The sequence below is a fragment of the Oryzias melastigma genome, linkage group LG19 (assembly GCF_002922805.2).
Source record: "Oryzias melastigma strain HK-1 linkage group LG19, ASM292280v2, whole genome shotgun sequence".
NCBI classification, from domain to species: Eukaryota; Metazoa; Chordata; class Actinopteri; order Beloniformes; family Adrianichthyidae; genus Oryzias; species Oryzias melastigma.
The window spans coordinates 16,717,536-16,736,768 of NC_050530.1; the positions used below are offsets into that span (position 1 = coordinate 16,717,536).

The 19,233-nt window shown below is 39.2% G+C and overlaps 3 protein-coding genes across 7 annotated transcripts in view; 2 read left to right on the top strand and 1 right to left on the bottom strand.

The window, feature by feature from the left end:
* The window catches only part of vmp1 (vacuole membrane protein 1), a 17,532-nt gene extending 11,131 nt beyond the window's left edge, over positions 1-6,401 (top strand). For all 4 annotated transcript variants that reach the window (XM_036217032.1, XM_036217033.1, XM_036217031.1 and 1 more), the window contains exons 8-12: positions 998-1,078; positions 1,185-1,301; positions 3,887-3,948; positions 5,111-5,210; positions 5,526-6,401. In XM_036217032.1, coding sequence (XP_036072925.1) covers positions 998-1,078; positions 1,185-1,301; positions 3,887-3,948; positions 5,111-5,210; positions 5,526-5,756 — 591 coding nt within the window. In that variant the 3' untranslated portion in view covers positions 5,757-6,401. The remainder of the gene's footprint in view (positions 1-997; positions 1,079-1,184; positions 1,302-3,886; positions 3,949-5,110; positions 5,211-5,525) is intronic.
* Positions 6,402-10,482: 4,081 nt separating this feature from the next.
* Positions 10,483-17,033, bottom strand: tubd1 (tubulin, delta 1). The gene is made up of 8 exons (XM_024276661.2): positions 14,464-17,033; positions 14,236-14,383; positions 13,931-14,147; positions 13,623-13,854; positions 11,234-11,398; positions 11,025-11,153; positions 10,769-10,952; positions 10,483-10,676 (listed from the first exon to the last, which is right to left on the bottom strand). Exons 1-8 carry the CDS (start codon positions 14,687-14,689, stop codon positions 10,568-10,570), a joined length of 1,410 nt encoding a protein of 469 aa, XP_024132429.1. The 5' UTR covers positions 14,690-17,033; the 3' UTR covers positions 10,483-10,567.
* The window catches only part of rps6kb1b (ribosomal protein S6 kinase b, polypeptide 1b), a 10,943-nt gene continuing 8,526 nt past the window's right edge, over positions 16,817-19,233 (top strand). The window contains exons 1-3 of one of the 2 annotated variants that reach the window (XM_024276659.2): positions 16,817-17,012; positions 17,764-17,807; positions 17,882-18,017. In XM_024276659.2, coding sequence (XP_024132427.1) covers positions 16,944-17,012; positions 17,764-17,807; positions 17,882-18,017 — 249 coding nt within the window. In that variant the 5' untranslated portion in view covers positions 16,817-16,943. The remainder of the gene's footprint in view (positions 17,013-17,763; positions 17,808-17,881; positions 18,018-19,233) is intronic. The other variant, XM_024276660.2, reaches the window with a different exon arrangement.

Sequence of the window (19,233 nt, forward strand, 5' to 3'; positions counted from 1 at the left end):
AAAAAACATTTTACAAACTATTTACAAACTTACTGTTTTCTGATGATAAAAACTTGGATAATTTATATAAAAAAAATGTTTTTTTTTTTCAAATGGCAAATCATTCAAATGCAATGCATTGTGGTCTATATTCACTAAATGAATGAAACTTCTGGAAAACTTCCAGGGTGCTGGATTTTAGAATTGTAGATTCAGAAACACCGTAAAAATGGCAAATGCCTTAAAGAGTGCACTAAGTAGTGAATAATGAGGGAATTGGGACACAACCTGAGATTTTTCTATATGACAAATCAGTGGCACGTTCTTGATTCTTTCTTTATCTACTTTGTGTGTCAGCTGTAATCATCCAAATCTAGATGCAAAGACCCCCCCTCCCCATAAACACACACTCATAGAGCCATAGAGATATAACCAAGAATTGTTACCTTTGGTTACACACAGATTCTACCAAAAATGTTACAAAAAAATTGCCAAAAAGCATTATTTTATTTTCAAAGAAAGTGGTGTTGTATGATAAAACAACTTTGCTGCAAAAAATAGTAAAATATGCAGTAGAGTAGTATAGTGTACTGTATTCCTTTACTATATTGCAGTTTTTTGCAGTCATCGCCATTTTTTTCTTTTCTTTTTTAAAACTTTTTTACTCTGCTATGGGTTCTCCATCCTCATTGGGTGCTGACCTTCTCAATCAGTCTCCTCTGTGCCGTGTCTCCTGTATGTTCAGTGTAACAAATCGGCATAAATCTTTGATCCCAATCAGATCTTGGTTTTCTATTCTGTAATACTGGAAGAAAAGTGTGAAAATGTTCCTTTTTGTCTAAGAAAAGCGTATAATGTGTGCAGTGAGAGGTTATTTAATTCTTCACAGATTTCGCCTTTTGCAGGATATTTTTAGGACATAATTCCTGTGATAAAGGGAGCAACACTGTGATTTAAAGTTTCTGGTTATGTTCATCACAGGACCTGAAAAGCTTTTTTTTTTTTTTTTTTCTTTTAGGATTTTGTTACACGAGCAAAACTGGGAGTTCAGCACATGGTGCAGAAAGTGGGGTTCTTTGGGATCTTGGCCTGTGCTTCAGTGAGTAGTTTCTCTTATTATGCAAGAAATCTGCTGAATTTGCTCCTGAAGTTTCATTAAAAATGTATTGTTGTTATAAAGGCTAAATCAAACTGTATTTTTTTAGATTCCAAACCCCCTCTTTGACTTGGCTGGAATAACTTGTGGTCATTTTCTGGTTCCTTTCTGGACCTTCTTTGGAGCGACCCTGATAGGGAAGGCTATCATCAAGATGCATATTCAGGTCAGTAAAGTGTCCGTTTTTAATTTAGACTACAGTGGCAATACTATGACCTTTATGGTTATTGCCAAAACTCTTGCTAAAATCTGTGAGCATGCTCTTCAGAGAAGGCGTGCGTTCTGCTGACTGATCCACTTTCTCCTTAACCTCAAAATGTGTGGGAAAGATCAAACCTTTAGTTAAACTCATGATTTGGTTACTATGAAACTCATAATGAGGCGTTTCTGGTTAACTCTTTCTTATGGTGGGTCGTTTCTTTTTCTTGATTTGTCTCTGGAATCCATCCATTCCACGTAAACGGGCTCCAGATGGAGGAAAGACGGTTGGGATTAAACAAAGCAGACTTCAAAAAAGAAAAGTTAATTAAGGATATTGTTGAGACCCCACACCAGTGACTAATATGAGCCTAGACAGTGCTAGACTGTCTCTACAAGTGAGTCGCTGCATAGTTTAGCTAAACCAATCTGTCCATCTCACTCTGCAGGAGGCAGGGAGTGATGCCAAGTACACTTCAAAAGGTAGACCTGAGAGGAAATGTTTGACTGTAAAAAAACTGCAGGGGGTAGCGTGGCCCCCACCAGCCTTCTCTTTAGTGCTGAACTTCTTGTACATCACATGATGTATCCTGTCTGATCTCGCCCAGGGGGCATGTGTCACGCTGCTTTTAAAGACCGCTGGTTTCAAGCAGGTTCATGCCGCCGCAGGTCAGTCTCAGAGCCGCTGAAAACCACACCGAATTCGGCTCGGATTTGAGTTTTTATTGGCGCTGCATCGTTGTGTTTGTGAAAAGAGTGTCAGATGTGGTCTGAGACTCTTGCAGCTTTGAGATATAAAGTCAAGTTCCTCTGCAGAGCTGTGAGGCTACAATAAAATGAATTAAATGGGAAACATTTTTTTTTTCTTTTTTGGGGTTGTTAATAGAACTATATAATAAATTGAAAATTTATCAGCCTTTGCAAAATCTGTATTGCAAAATATGGTGCAATCTGCTATAAATGGTCACTTAATATGTTTACACACATGCTAAAACGATCTCATGGCTACTTGAAGTGTTTAAAGTCACCGTAAGTCTTTTAATTAAGCTAAATCCCAGGACAGTTTATGCACAGCAGCATTAGTTTGTGAGAAATTGTGGGTGGGGCTGTTAGCGGAGAGCAAGTCCGGCCCCACTTCCTGTCATCCATCTGTTAACTCTCTCCCGCTAGCTTATAGCCACTCACGCCTCCAACCTAACATTAAAGGCACAACAAAATACATTGGAGCTATCCAGCTGTACAGTAATATGGTTCTATTTGTCTACAAGTCGATGCTTTAGAATGTTCCTGATTCCCAACAATTTGAATAAAGAAAAACTCAATAATGCAATTTTAAGCCTAATTGTCATTATATATGTGCTCCATCAGAAAAATTCCATAAGAACATGGTAGAAACACCAAAAGTATACTTTTCATCAGAATATATTTAAGAAATCAAATGGAGCCCTTTACAGATTTGACCAATTGGATGGAGCTCTTTATGTCGTTGACCAATCCAGTGGAGCCCTTTTTTGTAGACGCCTGCCTCCTATGTTGACGTGGCGCTTTTTGGAGCACAACTTATAGGGCAACCAACCACTAAATTAACTTTATTTGGCTGTTGACTTCTAATAAGTGCTGTCTGCTGGTCATTGCCACATTTTTGCTAATTTAAAATGAATTTATTTATTTCCCTAAAATTATAATCTAAAATTTTCGGTGTGCTGCCCCCTACCGGGTGAAACAGGTTATTACAGTTGTGATCGGTCAACTGGTGTAAGTCCCACGTCATTTCAGAAGTTTAACATTATCACGCTCTGCAGATCCAGTATAAAAGCCCCGGCCGTCTTTGCTTCTGTAATGGTTGTTTTCGTGTTACCGTTAGCATGGCTCGTAGGTGTATTGCCTTCGGTCGTCAAAAATCTACTGGCTTGTACAACTTTCCAGTGGACTTAGAAGATAGGCAACAGTGGTTGAGGACAACTGGAATTGAATCCAGCAAACTCCATCCTGGTGATGGATTTACAATGAACATTTCTCTCTGGATTGTTTGCGTAATATGTTAGCCTTTATTAGCTTATGATGCTAGCATCATTTTAAAACTGAGACACGGATCCCCTTCAGTCTGGACCAAGAGAGCCTGCCTAAGGAGAGATGGAGGAGAAAAATCCTCAACCTCCACAGAAAGTTTTTTATGAAACTGGCATCACTTTGCTCTCTACCACTCTCCATATTGAAGACACAGAGTGACCATGTTAACGCAAGCTAACATCACTGTCAATCACAGATCCAAACCACGCCTCCACTGCTCAGCCCGCCTCTTTTTTGTGCATTTTTCAAATCTGGGCTGAGAGTCGAGTCAGCTTCAAACTGTCCTGTTGTGTTAGCCTCTAAGTTTTATTAACTTTTATTTAAACAAAATGTTGCAGTGAAATGGAAATGATTATTAGTTTTTTTCTCTATTTGTTCATGTATTGTAAATCATATTGTAATATTGATCACTAAAATCACAGGTTTTCCTCATATCGTGCAGCCCTAGTTGTTAATCTGACTTAACTCCATATTTTCCAACAGAAACTGTTCGTCATCATTACGTTCAGCAAACACATCGTGGAGCAAATGGTGTCACTCATCGGGTAAGTGTGTGCCGTGGTGGTCTTCTCTCTTGTGGTTTGTAAGTGTCCTCAGGTGCATTTTGAACAAGTGCCTTCTCTGTGAGCTCACATCTATGCTGCACACCCCCCCATCCCCCACGCCCATTCAAAAGGTATTTTTTAGGCCACAGGGGGGTGAGGCGGGTGAGGTCTCATTCAGTTGTGTCGATCTGACTCCAAAGTTCAGAGATTTGTCCCAACAAGACAGGAAACACACTCATAGTCGAATTAGACAAAAGGATGACTGATGAATGAATGTCTGGGAAGTTCCTGAAGTTTGAAAAACTTTTAGCTTCCTTTTAGTAAAAATGGAATAGAAAGTCCTTATATGGGTAGAAAAAAGTTTGTAATATGGTTACTTAACCTTTCCTAGAAGAAATGGAGAGAAATTATCTTTTTTTTTTCTCACTGATGAAGGTTCTTCCCCAGAATCAGATGATCTCTGATGAGTCGCCATGTTGCTCATCCAGTCTTCAGTGTTCCTGCGTGTCTTTGTTCATGAGTTCTTGCATACAAAGCAGGAACTTTAATGAATCACTCAAAAGTAGCTGGATTTATTCACCATTAAAGCTTACTCGGTCTCCAGTTTGGTATTTATGTCTCCTGGTTTTGTTTAGTCTGGTCAAACCTAAAGGAGATGTTTCTATCCTGACGGGACAGAATTGTTTTCATTCTAATTAGAGACCCCCCCTCACTGTGTACTGCTGGTGGAGAAAGGTAAAAGTAAAGGAGATAATGTGACATGAGCTGTAAACACTGTATTGGTTGTGCCGAACCCCCCCCCGATGAGCACATCCACACTTCCTAATAGGGACATGAACACACCCCGATTGGTCGTCCTTCCATCATGAGAGCAAACTTGATGACATCATGTCGACTCACTTCCTGGTTGAAGGGGCTGACAGTTTGGGATAATAAAAGGAGGACTGAGTTTCTGCTTTCATTGCCCTCCTGCCTACTCCAGCTCACAGTAACAATTAGAGGTGGTGGCAGCTGCAAGAATGGGCCTACATGTAGGACCGGCTGGATCCATGGGGGAGTTTGTGGGCTTTTAGAGAAACGGGAGACTTTATTCAAGAGTTTTCAAGGCTAAAAATGTTTGCTGAAAAGGTAAGTGACTTCTTTTTCTCTGCTGCTTTGGCAGGTCTGTGCCTAAAGTTGGACCATCACTCCAGAAGCCTTTCAGCCAGTACCTGGAAGCCCAGAGGAACAAGCTGCACCACGCTGGGGCGCGAGCACCATCGGTAAAACCTGTTTTACTCCTGCCACAGCTTTGCATTCAAATAAGAACTTTTTTTTTAGTCTGAATTGTGACTTTTATTCATTTTGTGTGTCAAATAAGTCACAAAAATGTGTTTATTGTGTCTAAGTTTATTTAAGATTTCATATTTTTTTTTCATCTAACAGTAAAAACTGACTGAGGATTCTGATAGACTTTAATTCTTGAATCAAAACTTCTACATTATAAGCAGATGAACATGTTTATTACTATTATTATAAACTATCAGTTCACATTATTTTATTAGAGTTGTTGATTTTAATTTCCCTTTAATTTGTAGGATGAGAACTGGCTGGCGTGGGTGTTTGAGAAGGTGGTGCTGGTCATGGTCTGCTACTTCATCATCTCCATCGTCAACTCCATGGCTCAGAGTTACTCCAAACGGCTGCGAAGACCAAGTGATGTCGGGACAGAGTGGTACATGCATCTCTGCTGCTGCTCCTCCTCGCGAACTCCACAACAAACCTCATCCATTTTTAGAACTCCTCCAAAAGTAGAAGTTTGCCTGTGAGTGTGCGCACTGTCCGAGATGTATGTAACCTCTTCCTCATCGTTTCCCGCTTGGGGTTTTGTAGATCTTCCTCTTGTCTTACTCGGAGTCGGCTCTGCTGCTGATCCTAACATGTTACTTATCTTTAAATTGACCCATCGATTGACCTCAGATGTAAAGCAGCGGCTCGATGGGAACTGCTGAGTCTCGGCCAGCAGCCATCAGATGCTCAGCCTTATGCAAGCGGGGAACGCCGGGCTTCCCTCAAACATAGTTTGACTCGATTTCTATTTAATTTTTTTAACATGTATATATGGACACGAGTTGGGTTCGGCTGTACAGTTCTGCCAAGATACATGTTAAGTATTGTGTTTATTTCAGGGTTTAATTGTCCAGTTTTTGTCTTGTTACAGAGTGAGATCAAATCAGTTTTTAAATCTAAAAAAATGGAGTGAAAGAGATGTGATCTTTAAAAACAAAAATGTGTGAGGGTATTAACGATTTGCACATAATGTAAATACTTTTTGACATTATGCTCAGCAGTTGATGTTGAACCAAATCAGAAATGCATCATTGTAAAATGATATTGTACCTGCAGCAAAAGGTTTCATTTTATTATGTACATTTGGGTTCTAACTGGATCATGTATAAAGGATGGGAATCATAGCACTTGTTTCTAAGTCTTTTATTTTCATTGTTTGTCAAACTTAAATATTTATTCTGAGAAAAAATAGATGACCCTCTGTAATCTTTTTTTTTAGTTTAATCTTTAGCTTTTATAAATCTCCATCAAGGTAAGTAAAAAGATGTTCTTTGTCTTGGAAGTTGGCTGAATTTGTGCTCCTCGTCCAAATCTTCCTCGTGTCGCTGCACAGTTAGGAGGATCACTCTTCGTCATCTTCAACGTCACTTCACCACCTTGTCGGCTAGCTTATCAGACTGGTGTTGGAGGCTGAATTTGCAACAACAGTCTGTAAGCTGGCTGACGTCGTGGGCCTCCAGCGTTTTGAAGCTCCTCCACTCAAGTTTGCACTTTACCTGCTCCACCTGTGGATGTCAGCCTGTGTAAAGTCAATAAAGTTTTAAAAGGCAAATTACCAGGTGTTTCTCCACTTTTTTCATATATAAACTGCTTTTTTATTTTTTTACTTTTAAAAATAAGTCAATTAAGGCTTTAATACAGCTTGCATTATAGCTCTTGAAATCAGGTAGGATTTAAATCCACAAATGTCTTTAATTCACATAACTAAAGCAAAATTATTAATTTTTATAGTGTACAATTTCTTTTTGGTGTCTAAGGCCACACCACTATATTTAAAGGAGACCTGAATAATTCCATCACAAATGGAACTTAAAATCACCTGACTAATGCTAAAACAGAAGTTTTAAGTTCTTTATATTCTATAGGAATAAAATATTCTGCTTTAGTGAAAAAAAGAATTCTACAAATAGACATTTTTCCCGTTTAAGAAAAAAAATCCTATCAAAAATAATATACACAGATTTGAAGTATTTTCTTTGACTTCTGGCTGCTCCCTTTAGATGTTGCCAAAGTAAACCACATCTTTGTGAATCACATTTGTGATTTAGCTTTTTTTTATATTACTTTTTTGTCCTAACTCAACCTTCAGCATCAGCCAGACTTGGGACAGGCAGGTGAAAGGGCTGGATTGTGCCCCCTTGTGGTCACTTTTGAATTTTTCAGTGAAGTTACTTAAATTCAGTGTTTGCCTTTGAACTTTTTTTTTCATTCAGGTCTTTTTTATGTTCATGAATGTTGGCTTAAAAAAATTGAGTCATTTTTAAGATTAATTACAAAAGAATTTAGCATGATCCAAATTAACATCTTTGGTTGAATTGAAAGAAACATGAGAGCAAGCTGTCGGTCAAACAACCAAACAAGACAAACAGTCATATAAGATCACTTTGAAAAATGATCTTTTATTTTGATGTAACTGGGTTGTGAGAATTAACTCAGAGGGACTCCCAAAAATACGTGGGGAGCATGCAGAAATCCTGGGAAGTTCTAGATGAAACTCATTCTTTTGTCTGTTTGGTAAATTGTCAAATCTAAAGATGTAGGTCAGGCAGGAGGAATTTTCTTGCTTCTAAATAAAAAGACGGGTGACTCATACGGGGATGCACGGTGGCGCAGTGGTTAGGTCCTGGTTCAAGTCTGGGCAGGGGGACCTGAAACAGAACCACCAACTTCTCGCTAGGTGTGAGTATGAGTGTGTGATTGAGACCCTGCAGCAGACTGGTGACCCCTCCAGGGTGTATCCTCCCCTCACCCATCAGTAGCCAGGTTAGGCTCCAGCACCCCCATGACCCAAAAAGAGACAAGCAGCTTAGATAATGAATTCATAAAAAGTGATTCATGAAGCATTTCTCTGCAGAGCCTCTTATAACCATCTTTGATTAGGTCACTGCTGTTTTACACAGAGGTGCCTGTCTTTGTGGGTCAGAACCTGTCTCTTCCATAACCAACTTTTTGGCCAGAGAGAGTTGTATTATGAGTGGAACTTTTTTCTTTTTTTTTTTTTTTTTTTTAGACCAGGCCCTGTTTTTGGACTGGGGATTGAATTTGTTCTAGTACGGGGGCCTTTTTTCTAAAACTCTTTTCAATATGAAGCTTGTTATCTTGAATTCTAATTCAGTGTATCATAATAATGCTTTTTTGAAGCTTTTAAAAGTTCAAATTTAAGAAAAACAGAAAGAGAACCTTCTTGAACACCATCTTAAGCCACACCCACTCATTTTTTTTTTTACCTCCAGCTGTAAAGGTGGATTAGAATTTGGAAGAGCTGCTGGAAAATGTGATGTTTTCTAAGGATCGATATGGCTTTGCACAGGAAGTGGATAAAGGTAATGAAGGAAATATGCCTCTCAGAATATTTATTGGGATGAAAAGTCAAACACTTTTCCTCAGTAAACTCACAACGACCTCTAAGAGTTACACCACTCACTGCTGGTTAGTGTGATAACGTAATACACGTCCCTGACCTCCAAACCTGCTCCTCTTAAACAAACGTTAGATCACATTTAGCAACAATATACAAATCACATTTTTTAACTTCAGGGGAATAAAATAAAATTTAGCTTTTATAAATTATATTGAATTTTCATCATGTTTTTCACATACACATTCAATGACGTGTATATTACAACTGACTAACGACCCAAAATGCAATTCTTCAGAGCATCTTCCAAACTTCCCAAGTCTCATTCAGAGTCAAGGGGCTGCTGGAGCCTATCCCAACTATTGTCAGGAAAGGGTGGGGTACACCTGGGACAAGCTGCCAGTCTGTCAGAGTCACACAATTGTCCACACACTGCCACATTGGGACAATTTTAAAGTAACCAATTAACCTATGAAGCGCGTTTTTGGACTGTGGGAGGAAGCCGGAATGCCCAGGGAAAACCCACACATGCATGGGGAGAACATGCAAATTCCACACAGAAAGATCCTAGTCAGGATTCAAAACAGATTCTTCTTACTGTGAGGTGAAGGCACTACACCACACCACCATGAAACCCCAGCAGCAGAACCACAAGGTATAAAGAGAAAATATAAAAAAGGCCAAAAACAAAATCTCACATCAACTTTAATTAGCTAAATTTCCTGTCACACTTAGGAATCACACGGTTTGTGTTACAAAAAAAAATAGATTCTCTCAGTCCTGTTTTTCACAGAGCTCACAAATATCTGGTTCTCAATTACTTTTGAGGGAAGTTGAGGATTCTGTTTGTCTTGTTCTTGCACTTTATCAAAACTCTAAAATATCACCACTTCGAACACTCATTAATCTCTTTAAATTATGTTCCAATTTTGCAAAATTTCCAAGAAAGTAGCTTAAAAGTAATTTGCAATTTTTACAATCCTGAGACATACTGGGAGGATAACATTTACCTGAGTGATCTGTAAAGTAAAGTAACTTTCACAACACTGATTATAATACACAGAAATATCTGCACTCCCACTGATTAAAGTTCCACTCATCATTTGATCTATTATAAAAGCGTTTCCACTGGTTTTTCAATTATGGTTATGCTGGTATTTTTGCCAAAATCAATAATCTGTGGTTTTCTAGGACATAGCTTCTGTAGAGCAGCAGTAAATCATCACCTGAATTGTGATGGGGCTGTTGGACTGCATCCTCCCCTTCTGATCACTCATTCCTGAGCCGTCTGTTTACACGCTCTCCCACTAGCTTACACCCAAACCTAACATTATCAGTGCAACAAAAATGTTGAGCAATATCGTAGCTATAAAGACGTACGGTTTTACAGATACCAGCTCAGACGTTCATGGATCTAGTCATCTACTAGTGAATGCATCAGAATGGAGAGGATCAAGGAGCTTGTGGCCCACCCAGCGTACTTTCTCTGTAACAAAAACGATTTTTGAAGCAGCGATTTCAAGGTTAAAAGTTTTTTGTTTTCCACGACGTACATTGAAGCATATTGGAATTGTTGTGCAAAGCTTTCACAGTCAGTTTAGATTAAGGAAAGGAAGTAGAGTCGCTGTACAACTTTATATAACAGGTCTATATACACCCGAAAAATACTGAAATACACAAAAAAGATGTGTACAAGTTCACAGGTGAGCTGGAAAGAACGCAAAAACAAGATAAACATGTTCATAAAGGTCATTTTCAGATTAATTTCTCTATGTATGTCCTCCATTATCAGAAATATCCCACAAGAACATGTTAAAGACACAATCAAATTAAGAAAAACAACAATATGGGATAAAAAAATAAGTTTATTCACATCAAAGCATCAAAAATATCTGAAGTCCACATAACTGTAGAGTTCATTTTTTTCCACTGCTAGCTCTGTAGTTCACGGTAGCTGGAGATGACTTGCTCAAGAGCTGTAAAGCTGTCAAGAAAATTTTCCTCAGAGATCCCAAATGCATCATACTGATGGATGTAAGCCCTGCAAAAACGAGAGAAAAAATGATCTTCAGAAACATCTGAACATTTGGTTTTTATGATGATCCCACAATTAGATTTATGAGGTTGACTCACCTGGAGGCAAACATGTTCCAGGCTTTTCTCACGATGTCATCCAAGGGTCCGAGCAGAGCCTGACTGTTACTGACCAGTGTGGCGGACTTCTCATACTTATTAAAGGGAGTGGGGGATTTCCAGGCGCTGAAAGCTTCTGCTGGTGAGAGCCAAGGGGTGTAGATCGTTGCATCTTCGAAGCTTCCTTTAGATAGGAATTTGTATTTTTAGTTACACGTCTTTAAAAGTGTTGGATCAAGCGCGACCGGTCTCTGACCCGTCTCTGCGCTGTAGACGTCCTTCCCTCTCAACACCAGCAGGTTAGCCAGCGAGGTGTTGAAGCTGCTTCCAGCAGCACTCCTGATCCGCCCAGAAGCTGGAGGTGGACGCACATGCCAATCTATGCCTGAGAAAAATGTTCAGACCAGATGTTACAAACGGAACTGATTCCGGTGAAAAGTCTCATCACTTCAGAACCACACTTGCCTTCCTCCATCTTGGTGTTGGAGATGAGCATCTGTCGGAGGTGTTTGAGCAGACCCGTCCAGCTGAAGGAGCTGTAGGGAACGGAGGAGCTGGGCATCTGAGGGATGGTGGAAACACTGAGCAGTTTGTACTCCGGGTGACAACAAAGAGCGCTCACCAACTCTCCTAAAAGAACAGTAAAAAAAAAGACATGTATTTAACTGACAGAAGCAACAATGGTCTCAAAATACCAAATGTGAAGAGCAGTGCTGTGTTACAAACCTAAAAGCAGTTCCTAAACATTTCCAATTTAGAAAAACATTTATTTCCATTTTTTTTTTTTTTTAGGGATGTAAGGGGGAATCAATTTGGCAATACATCGCAATATTTCACTAATACTTGTATCGATTTGAAACGCTGACAAGACATTATTTAATTAATTATTTATGAGCGTCGTTCAGTGTATCACTTTTGTTTTTCACCTAAACCCCCAAACGCCAGCTGGCAACACAGCACACAGAGCAGCTCTACTGCATGAACAAAACAACGACAAGATCTTGCGAGAACCAGCTTAAGTTAAATGTTAGTCAGTCAGCCAGCTTCACAATTTTTGTTGTTATGAGGCATGTACTACTTAGTTTTTACCTGGGAGGAGTACTGAACCAAAAGTCTGAGCCATGTTGCTGCCAGTGTCAGTATACAGTTGTAGTGCTTAATGTTGTGATCATTAATTAAAATTAATTTGACCATTTTATTTAAATGAGGGATTAATATTCAAAATGTACCAGAACGAGTATGACTTTGAGAAAAAAACTCTACTTGAATGAATATATATATATATATATATATATATATATATATATATATATATATATATATATATATATATATATATATATATATATATATTGATCTCAATATGTATCGTATTGTATCATGAGTCACATATTGGGATATGTATCGTATCGCCATGCTCTTGCCAATACATACCCCAGTAAAGATCCACTCTGATGAAAATCTTTTTTTTTGTGTGTGTTTTTAACACGTTCTTGCATTTTTCTGATTATGGAGGACAAATAGAAATAAAATTAAGCATAACATTATATTTCTTCTTAGTATGCTTTACTCAAATTGTTATGAATCAGGAAAAAATTTAGTTTGAAAAAGAGCTACTTTGTGAAGTCAAAAATACACTGGTGGGGTCACATGGTCCTTTCTCCGCAGCACAACAAGGAGGGTGGGGTTCCTTCGTGCCAATGATCCCACCCAAAAGCTACAACAGCTGTAATATTCCTCACCATTTTTGTTGCACTGGTAATGTTGAGGCGGCTATAAGCGAGTGGGAGAGTGTATAAGAAGATGGATGATGGGAAGTAAGGGCGGGCTTACTCCTCACCAACGGTCCCACCAACAGCTCAAAGGTGAATTTCTAAAGAAGTACTGCCGCTTTGCAGAAACTATGTTCCAGAAAACATTTTTAGATTTTGTCTAACGGTATAATCATAATTAAAAGACCACCGGAAAAGCTTTGAAAATAAATCAAAAGATGATCGGAGTGGGACTTTAACCCTTTCAGTACATCACAAAATATTACAAACGGATTCCTTTAAACATCAAAGTTTTCTTTATAATTGATGTTCAGTCATTTTGGAGACTCCTCTGTCATATTAATGAACACATTCTTGAATATTTATCATTAACAGCTGCTCTCAAATTTGAATTCTTAAGTTTAAGTAAATGTGTGTTGCTTCTTTTCCGGTTCTTACCCAAACTTTTATTATCAGCTGGACTCAGGAGATGCAATCTCACAGTTCTCTCCATCAAATGGTGTCTTCATCAGTGGTGTAATCAGGACATTTTTCATCTCTTCCTGACTACCAGCAATACGATTTTGCCATCTGTAGAAGACATTTCTAAACCTGAATATCTCCCAATAAATGAATACTACTGAGTTAACTCATTTTGGTCTCTACTGAGGACATTTGGGGGTTTGGAGTGACACCAAATGTGAAGAGGTGAGGCTCTGGGAATTTTTGTTTTTGGTGGATTTAAAAATGTTTTGACACTTTTTTTGATAGAAGTTGGTCTGATGAGTACTACAACAATAAAATTACTTAAAATATAGACAGGCTAAAATAATCCAAGAGTGTCTCAAAACAAAATCTTGGATTGTTCCTCTGTGGAGCAGTCTTTTCCATGCCGTCTGGAGAGGACTCAATTAAAACAGAAACTGCCTCAAAAGTTGCACGAGTTATCATTTTTATCCAGTTTCTTTAGCCGATTCTGTTGAGTCCCAATTCAAAAATAATGTCTGACTTTCCTTTGAGTTTTAATATCTCTTTATCAGCTTTTTAATGATTTCAGACGCCATTCTGTTTTTATTTTTTTCTTAATTTTGCATCTCACTCACCAATAGGATTCAGGCTGTAGACTCCGTTGGAGTCAGGGGTTAAGGCCGGCTGCAGGACGCCACCCAGCTGATGAGCAATGACTCTGTTGATGTCAGTGAAGGCGATTGGTTTGATGTTGAGCAGCCGACTGCAGATCCTGTGGACTGTGTCGTTCTCGTGCACCACGATGGCGTCAGACAGCTGGTAGAGATGAGCCAACGTCAGCACCGAGTTATAATTCTGGAGGATCACCTGGAAGAAGTTGGTGAAGAAATGTCAACCAAAAAAAAAACACTTCAGTTTTATCATGACTGTAAATAATGCAGACCTCCCCTGTCCCAAACGGCCATGTGAGGTGGTTGAGGACAAAGGATGATGGGTAAATATCTCTGAGGCACTGAGTGATGTAGGTGCCAACGCCTGAGCCGGTTCCACCTGCCACGCTCATCATGGTCATGAGACCCGCCAGTCTGTCACAGCGCTCCACCTCCCGCCTCACCAGCTCCTCCACTGCATCTTTGTGATGAGGACCATGGATGCAAAATCTATGTGGAGGAAAGAAACACAAAAACAGATCATCTCTTACCTGTATAATCTCAAAGTGGCTGATTCTGGTTCTGGATGCATCCTTACCCATTAGCCCAGTTGTTTCCAGATCCCTGCTTCTGGCTAAAGTGGGAATCTTCTCCATACCTCCACCTGCCACCTCTCAGAGCCTTGGTCCTACTGGAGTTGATGGCTTTGGGCTCCATATCAATTAGCACGGCCCTGGCTTCCAGCTCTAATGCACAAAAACAAACAGCAGTTAAGGTCTGCTATTAAAAAAAGGTGTTTATGTAGCTGGAAACTGTCATGTCTTACCTCCCTGTGCAGTTTGATGGAAGAACCTCTCACAGCTGGCCGTGCTGTACGTTTTCCTCTGTCCCGCCAGCGCATCGCTGCAGAGCACGTCAAACAGCTCCTGACCCACTTGGTTCCCACACTGACCGAGCTGGACGGTCACCACGGACATGACGGGTCCAAACAGAACACAACTGCACTCAAGCTCCGCTGAGAAAGTAGTTTCCTTCAGTTTTGAAAAGCGCATGCGCTGCCGCCACAAAGTGTTATGAACAAACGCTTCCTGTTGAGAATTTTCAAAATAATATTTTTTGTTGACGGTAGCCGTAATATTTTCTAAATACAACGAAAATATATGCTTTTCTGTATAAATGTATATATATACGCTTTTATAAGAGACTATCAGTGATAATGCATAGATGTGAGGACTCGGAGAGCCGTAGGAAAAGAGCTAATACCTTTATTTTGAAGTCTCAATGTATTTCCATTGACATTCTTAAGTTAAACACATTTTAAATAAATTTTCAGAAACAAGCCAGAATTCAAAGAATAAATAAACAGCCTTAAACAGGTTAAAAATAAACCAAAAATGTAGGTCATAATAGTTTTCTGGATTTATTATATTATTATGTCATGTGTTTTTAATACCCCATATTCATGCTTGTTTGACTTTTTAGCCATTTTTCTTTTCCCAGTCATTCTTCCAGTGCTTATTTTTAGACCTACAAGGTGTTTCAGTTTTTATGAACTCATCCTTTCAGTTTTATGGCAGATGTGCTTCCTGGAACCAAAAAGCCATGAGAGAAGAAAAGGGTTATGGGTAAGCTGAAAGAAAACAGAGTAAGGAAGTGTGGGAATGGATGAAAGCTATCACAGGGTGCAAGAAGAAGGCTGGTGTGGTTGGTTAAAGTGCAGAAAAGCCAATGACCTGAATATCTTTTTAATAGGTTTAATGCATAGACCGATTAACGGTCTATGGTTTAATGTCATCCCTGCCATTTCCAATATCAACCCAATCTGCTGCAGGAGAAGCTCACCAGGATGGCTGTGGAGCCATTCTTGGTGTCCTGGATCATGGAGTACTTAACCAGGAGGCTGCAATATCTCTGTACCTCAGTACCCTCAGCTTCAGTGTGCTGGTGCAGCACCAGTAAGGAGAACATCTCCTGGTTGAACAAACTAATCCATAAGGCGAGCTCTGTGGTTGGACTGACCCCAGTGGAAGACATGGTAAAGCAGAGGACTTTGTTCAGGTTCAGGGCCATTGTGACCAATCCCTCACACCCCTGCATGAGACCTTTACTGGGAGAAGGATCACATTTAGCAGCAGACTACTGTCTCAACGCTGCTCCACAGAAAGACTGAGGTAGTCTTTGAGCCTCATGCTATAAGACAGACAAGATACAGAGTATCAAAAGAAAGCCCAATTTATTTATTTTTTTGACTATTTTATGGTTTGATATTTCAGGAATATTTTATGGATTTATTATATTAATATTTATTTGATATTTTAAGTAATATATTTTAATTGTTGGTTGTTTTTATAGTTTTATTGTTTTTTTATTGTTTTATTCTGGTGTGCTTGTGTGGTTGCAAATCCACTTGTTTCTGTTTTTGCATTTTTTTCGGGAATAATAAAGCTTTTTTTCTATTCTATTAATTTCTCAATCAAATGAGAGATTTGAGGGCCACATGCTTTCATTGACACATCTGATTGGCCAGTATATAATTTTAACTATTGAAAGAAAAAATATAATGAAAAAAAGCATGATCAACAGGTATTAGGGCAAGAATGATTATTCTGATTAATATAATGACTGAGTAATTGTGTTTATTTCTCAATACATGTCTATGGAATTTTGGCTTATTGGAACCAGCAGGTACTTCATATTTGGAATCACTCAGTCCAGTTCTCATATAGGAGGGCATGAGGATGCTTGTTGATGTGAAGGAAGAGGATACAGAGGAGGTTAGATGGAAGATGAAAGTTACTCACCAACATGTAAACACAAGCTACAAATCATGAATGACACAAGCACAAATCAAAGGAGTCTATTTTCTCTCCAAAGGTCACTTATAAAGGCAGAAGCTGCCAAGGGAAAAAGAAGCCATTCCCCAGTCTGACCCAGCTCCCTACATTTAGTCAGACTTGGGACAGGCACTTGAAGCATTACTTCCAGCAGTTGCAGCAGTACTGCATTTTGAAACCAATATTACTCTTCTATTTAATAACCAGCCCGGTCCAAGCCAACCTACCTTCTAAAATCAGAAATGTCTAAGGTGGCGCAGTCGTGTAAAAGGTTTTATTTAAAGATAGTTAAGTAAATGTTAGCATTTTCTGACTGTAGCCGTCAAATGTCACCGCCCCTTTTCCAGAGTGCCACAGTGCGCATGCTCGTTGTAGTAGCCGGTTATGGCGGCCGTGTGTGTTTGTCCATGAGGTGGGCGCCGCTCGCTGTTCTCGGAGTTTGTGACTAGAACAACCTGAGCAACCGGGTGTCATGGCTGGAGTGTTTGACATAGACTTGGACCAACCGGAGGAGAATGTCTCCGACGATGAAAACGAGGAGGTATTTGAAAAACAAACAAAGAAAACACAGTTGGACGTGTGTGCAGGAGCTGTCACAGCAGAAACACGGTAGCTAGCCGTTAGCTTCGTAGCCTGCCTGCACTCACCGCAGGCCTGCTCCTGCAGCCGGAGCTGTCCACTCCTCTGCAGGCTCCGGAGTAGCGCCGAGGCTAACGTGTCACTCGACAGGACACCCGCGTGCCTTGTTTTTGTCAGTTTTCAGTTAGTGTCGCGAGCGCGTGCTGCTGTCTTGTCTTAAAATTCACGTGACCCTTCTGGAGTTGTGCAAACCGGGCTTTGTTGGGGAAGTGTGGTGCAGGGAGAAATGCAGTTTGTCTTGGCCAGCTCTGACAGTGTGGGCTGGGAGCTAGCTGCCCTTTCACTGAAACATTTAAAGGGCCAACACGAGGGTTGAATGAGTGCAGACTAACACCACCTTATGATGCTGCATAGAGGTGTAATTACAGTAAACAGATGCTGCTCAGAAATGTGGGCAGTTCCTGGATTACCTAATGCTTCCCTGACACTTTCTCTACTAGTTTGTGCAAAAGAAAGAAAATGCATGTATTTTTAGTTTCTTAATTCTTACATTTTGACCAATTTATTTATTGTTGTTTAAATCCCACATTTATTTTTATTCCAAATATATATATATATATTTAAAAAGCTGCATTAAAAATGCCACAATAAGAAAATACTTTTTAATTGAGTAAAAATCTGATTTTTATTGTTTCATTTTTTATTTTCTTCAGGGTCAGCATCATGACTTTATGGAGCAGTGCAGTGGATTTGACTTGTAAGTATTAGCGTGCAGAGTTTCAATCATTTCATAAACGAGGTCGATTCACCACAAACCTGCAACGTTTGAAGCTTGTGTCACGGCAGTGACATGGACGACTGTGAGAAGATCGAAATCTCCGAGGACAATGTCAACCAGGGAACGGAGAGCATCAGACCGGAGTGCTTCGAGCTGCTGCGGGTTCTGGGGAAGGGTGGATACGGAAAGGTAGGACCACGCCATCTTCACGTGGGTTGTTTTGCCTCCATGACTGACAAATGCTCCTTGTTCTCATCTCGTTTTACGTCAAGAAGACAGAAACTGCTTTATTACTGCAAAAATGAAACACAATTTTATATTGATTACAGTATTCCATCTTAAAATCCCCAAAACTGTGCATAATTAATTCTGAATTTCTTTTTAAATTTCAGTTAAATGGTTGGTCTACAGTTAGGCTTTTACGTAATTCTTAAATATTTGAGTGGAATTCTGGGTAAATAGTTCCCAGATTAAGATCTTAGCTGTGTTGCACATTCAGCTGTGCATGAAAAAGAGCTTTGCACTCTCTTCCACATATGGAAGTAATGCATCTCGTTGTCAAGGAGACCATGCATGTCAAGTCCAGTAATGATATTTTATGAATATAAGTTTCCTTAGTCAGCCTTACTTTATACAGAATTAGGTAGGGTTGTGAGTTAGTCGTGAGCACAAAAGGCTTGTTTACTATTTAATTGTTCAAGAAAAAGTGACTCTAATTTATTTTCCTTCACTTTTATCATAACCTCACTTGTAGCAAGTCATTATTTGAATCCAATCACTTTATTCATAATGTAGCCACAATCAAGCATTAAAGGCTCAAATATTAAAGCACTTTTTCTTTCATTCATGTCGCTAAAGGCTACTTTACTCTGGAAATTCATTTCACCGTTTGCCATCATTCTTATGATTTGTCAGAAAGTCTGTTGCACACCCATTAAATTAAGGAATTAATTCTGCATTCAGAGTAGAGCTGCCACAAGCGATTATTTTAATAGTCGACTAATCACCAATTATTTTTTCCTATTAGTCGACTAAGCAGGTCATTCACAAAGTGGATGTAAAACACACATGTTAACAATCATTAGCTTTAAACTAACTAAAAATAAAGACATTTAAGATGATAGTTTATTAAACTTTTAATGAATCGTGCAGCTTCTGTCCTTCAGAAGTTTATGTTATTGAAACAAGATTAAATCAAATGTGAGAGATAAGGAATATTCTTTCCATCAAACTCGTTTTGACAGGTGCCCCGCCCCTCAAGATGACGTAACAATTTAATAACAATTTTATATATAAAGTGTACATAGGGTCAAAGGTCACCTGTCAAAATGAGTTTGATGGAAAGTATATTCCTTATCTCTCTAATGAAACAAATTAGTATTTTTCACAAAAGATTTTTTTGGTG

Excerpts from the sequence above, each read along its gene's own strand:
- tubd1 (XM_024276661.2), bottom strand. The coding sequence starts at position 14,689 with ATGCGCTTTTCAAAACTGAAGGAAACTACTTTCTCAGCGGAGCTTGAG. Across the intron at positions 14,384-14,463 it reads CCATCAAACTGCACAGGGAG|AGCTGGAAGCCAGGGCCGTG; the intron begins GTAAGACATGAC and ends TTTGTGCATTAG. Across the intron at positions 10,953-11,024 it reads CGTCTACAGCGCAGAGACGG|GAAGCTTCGAAGATGCAACG; the intron begins GTCAGAGACCGG and ends TCCTATCTAAAG.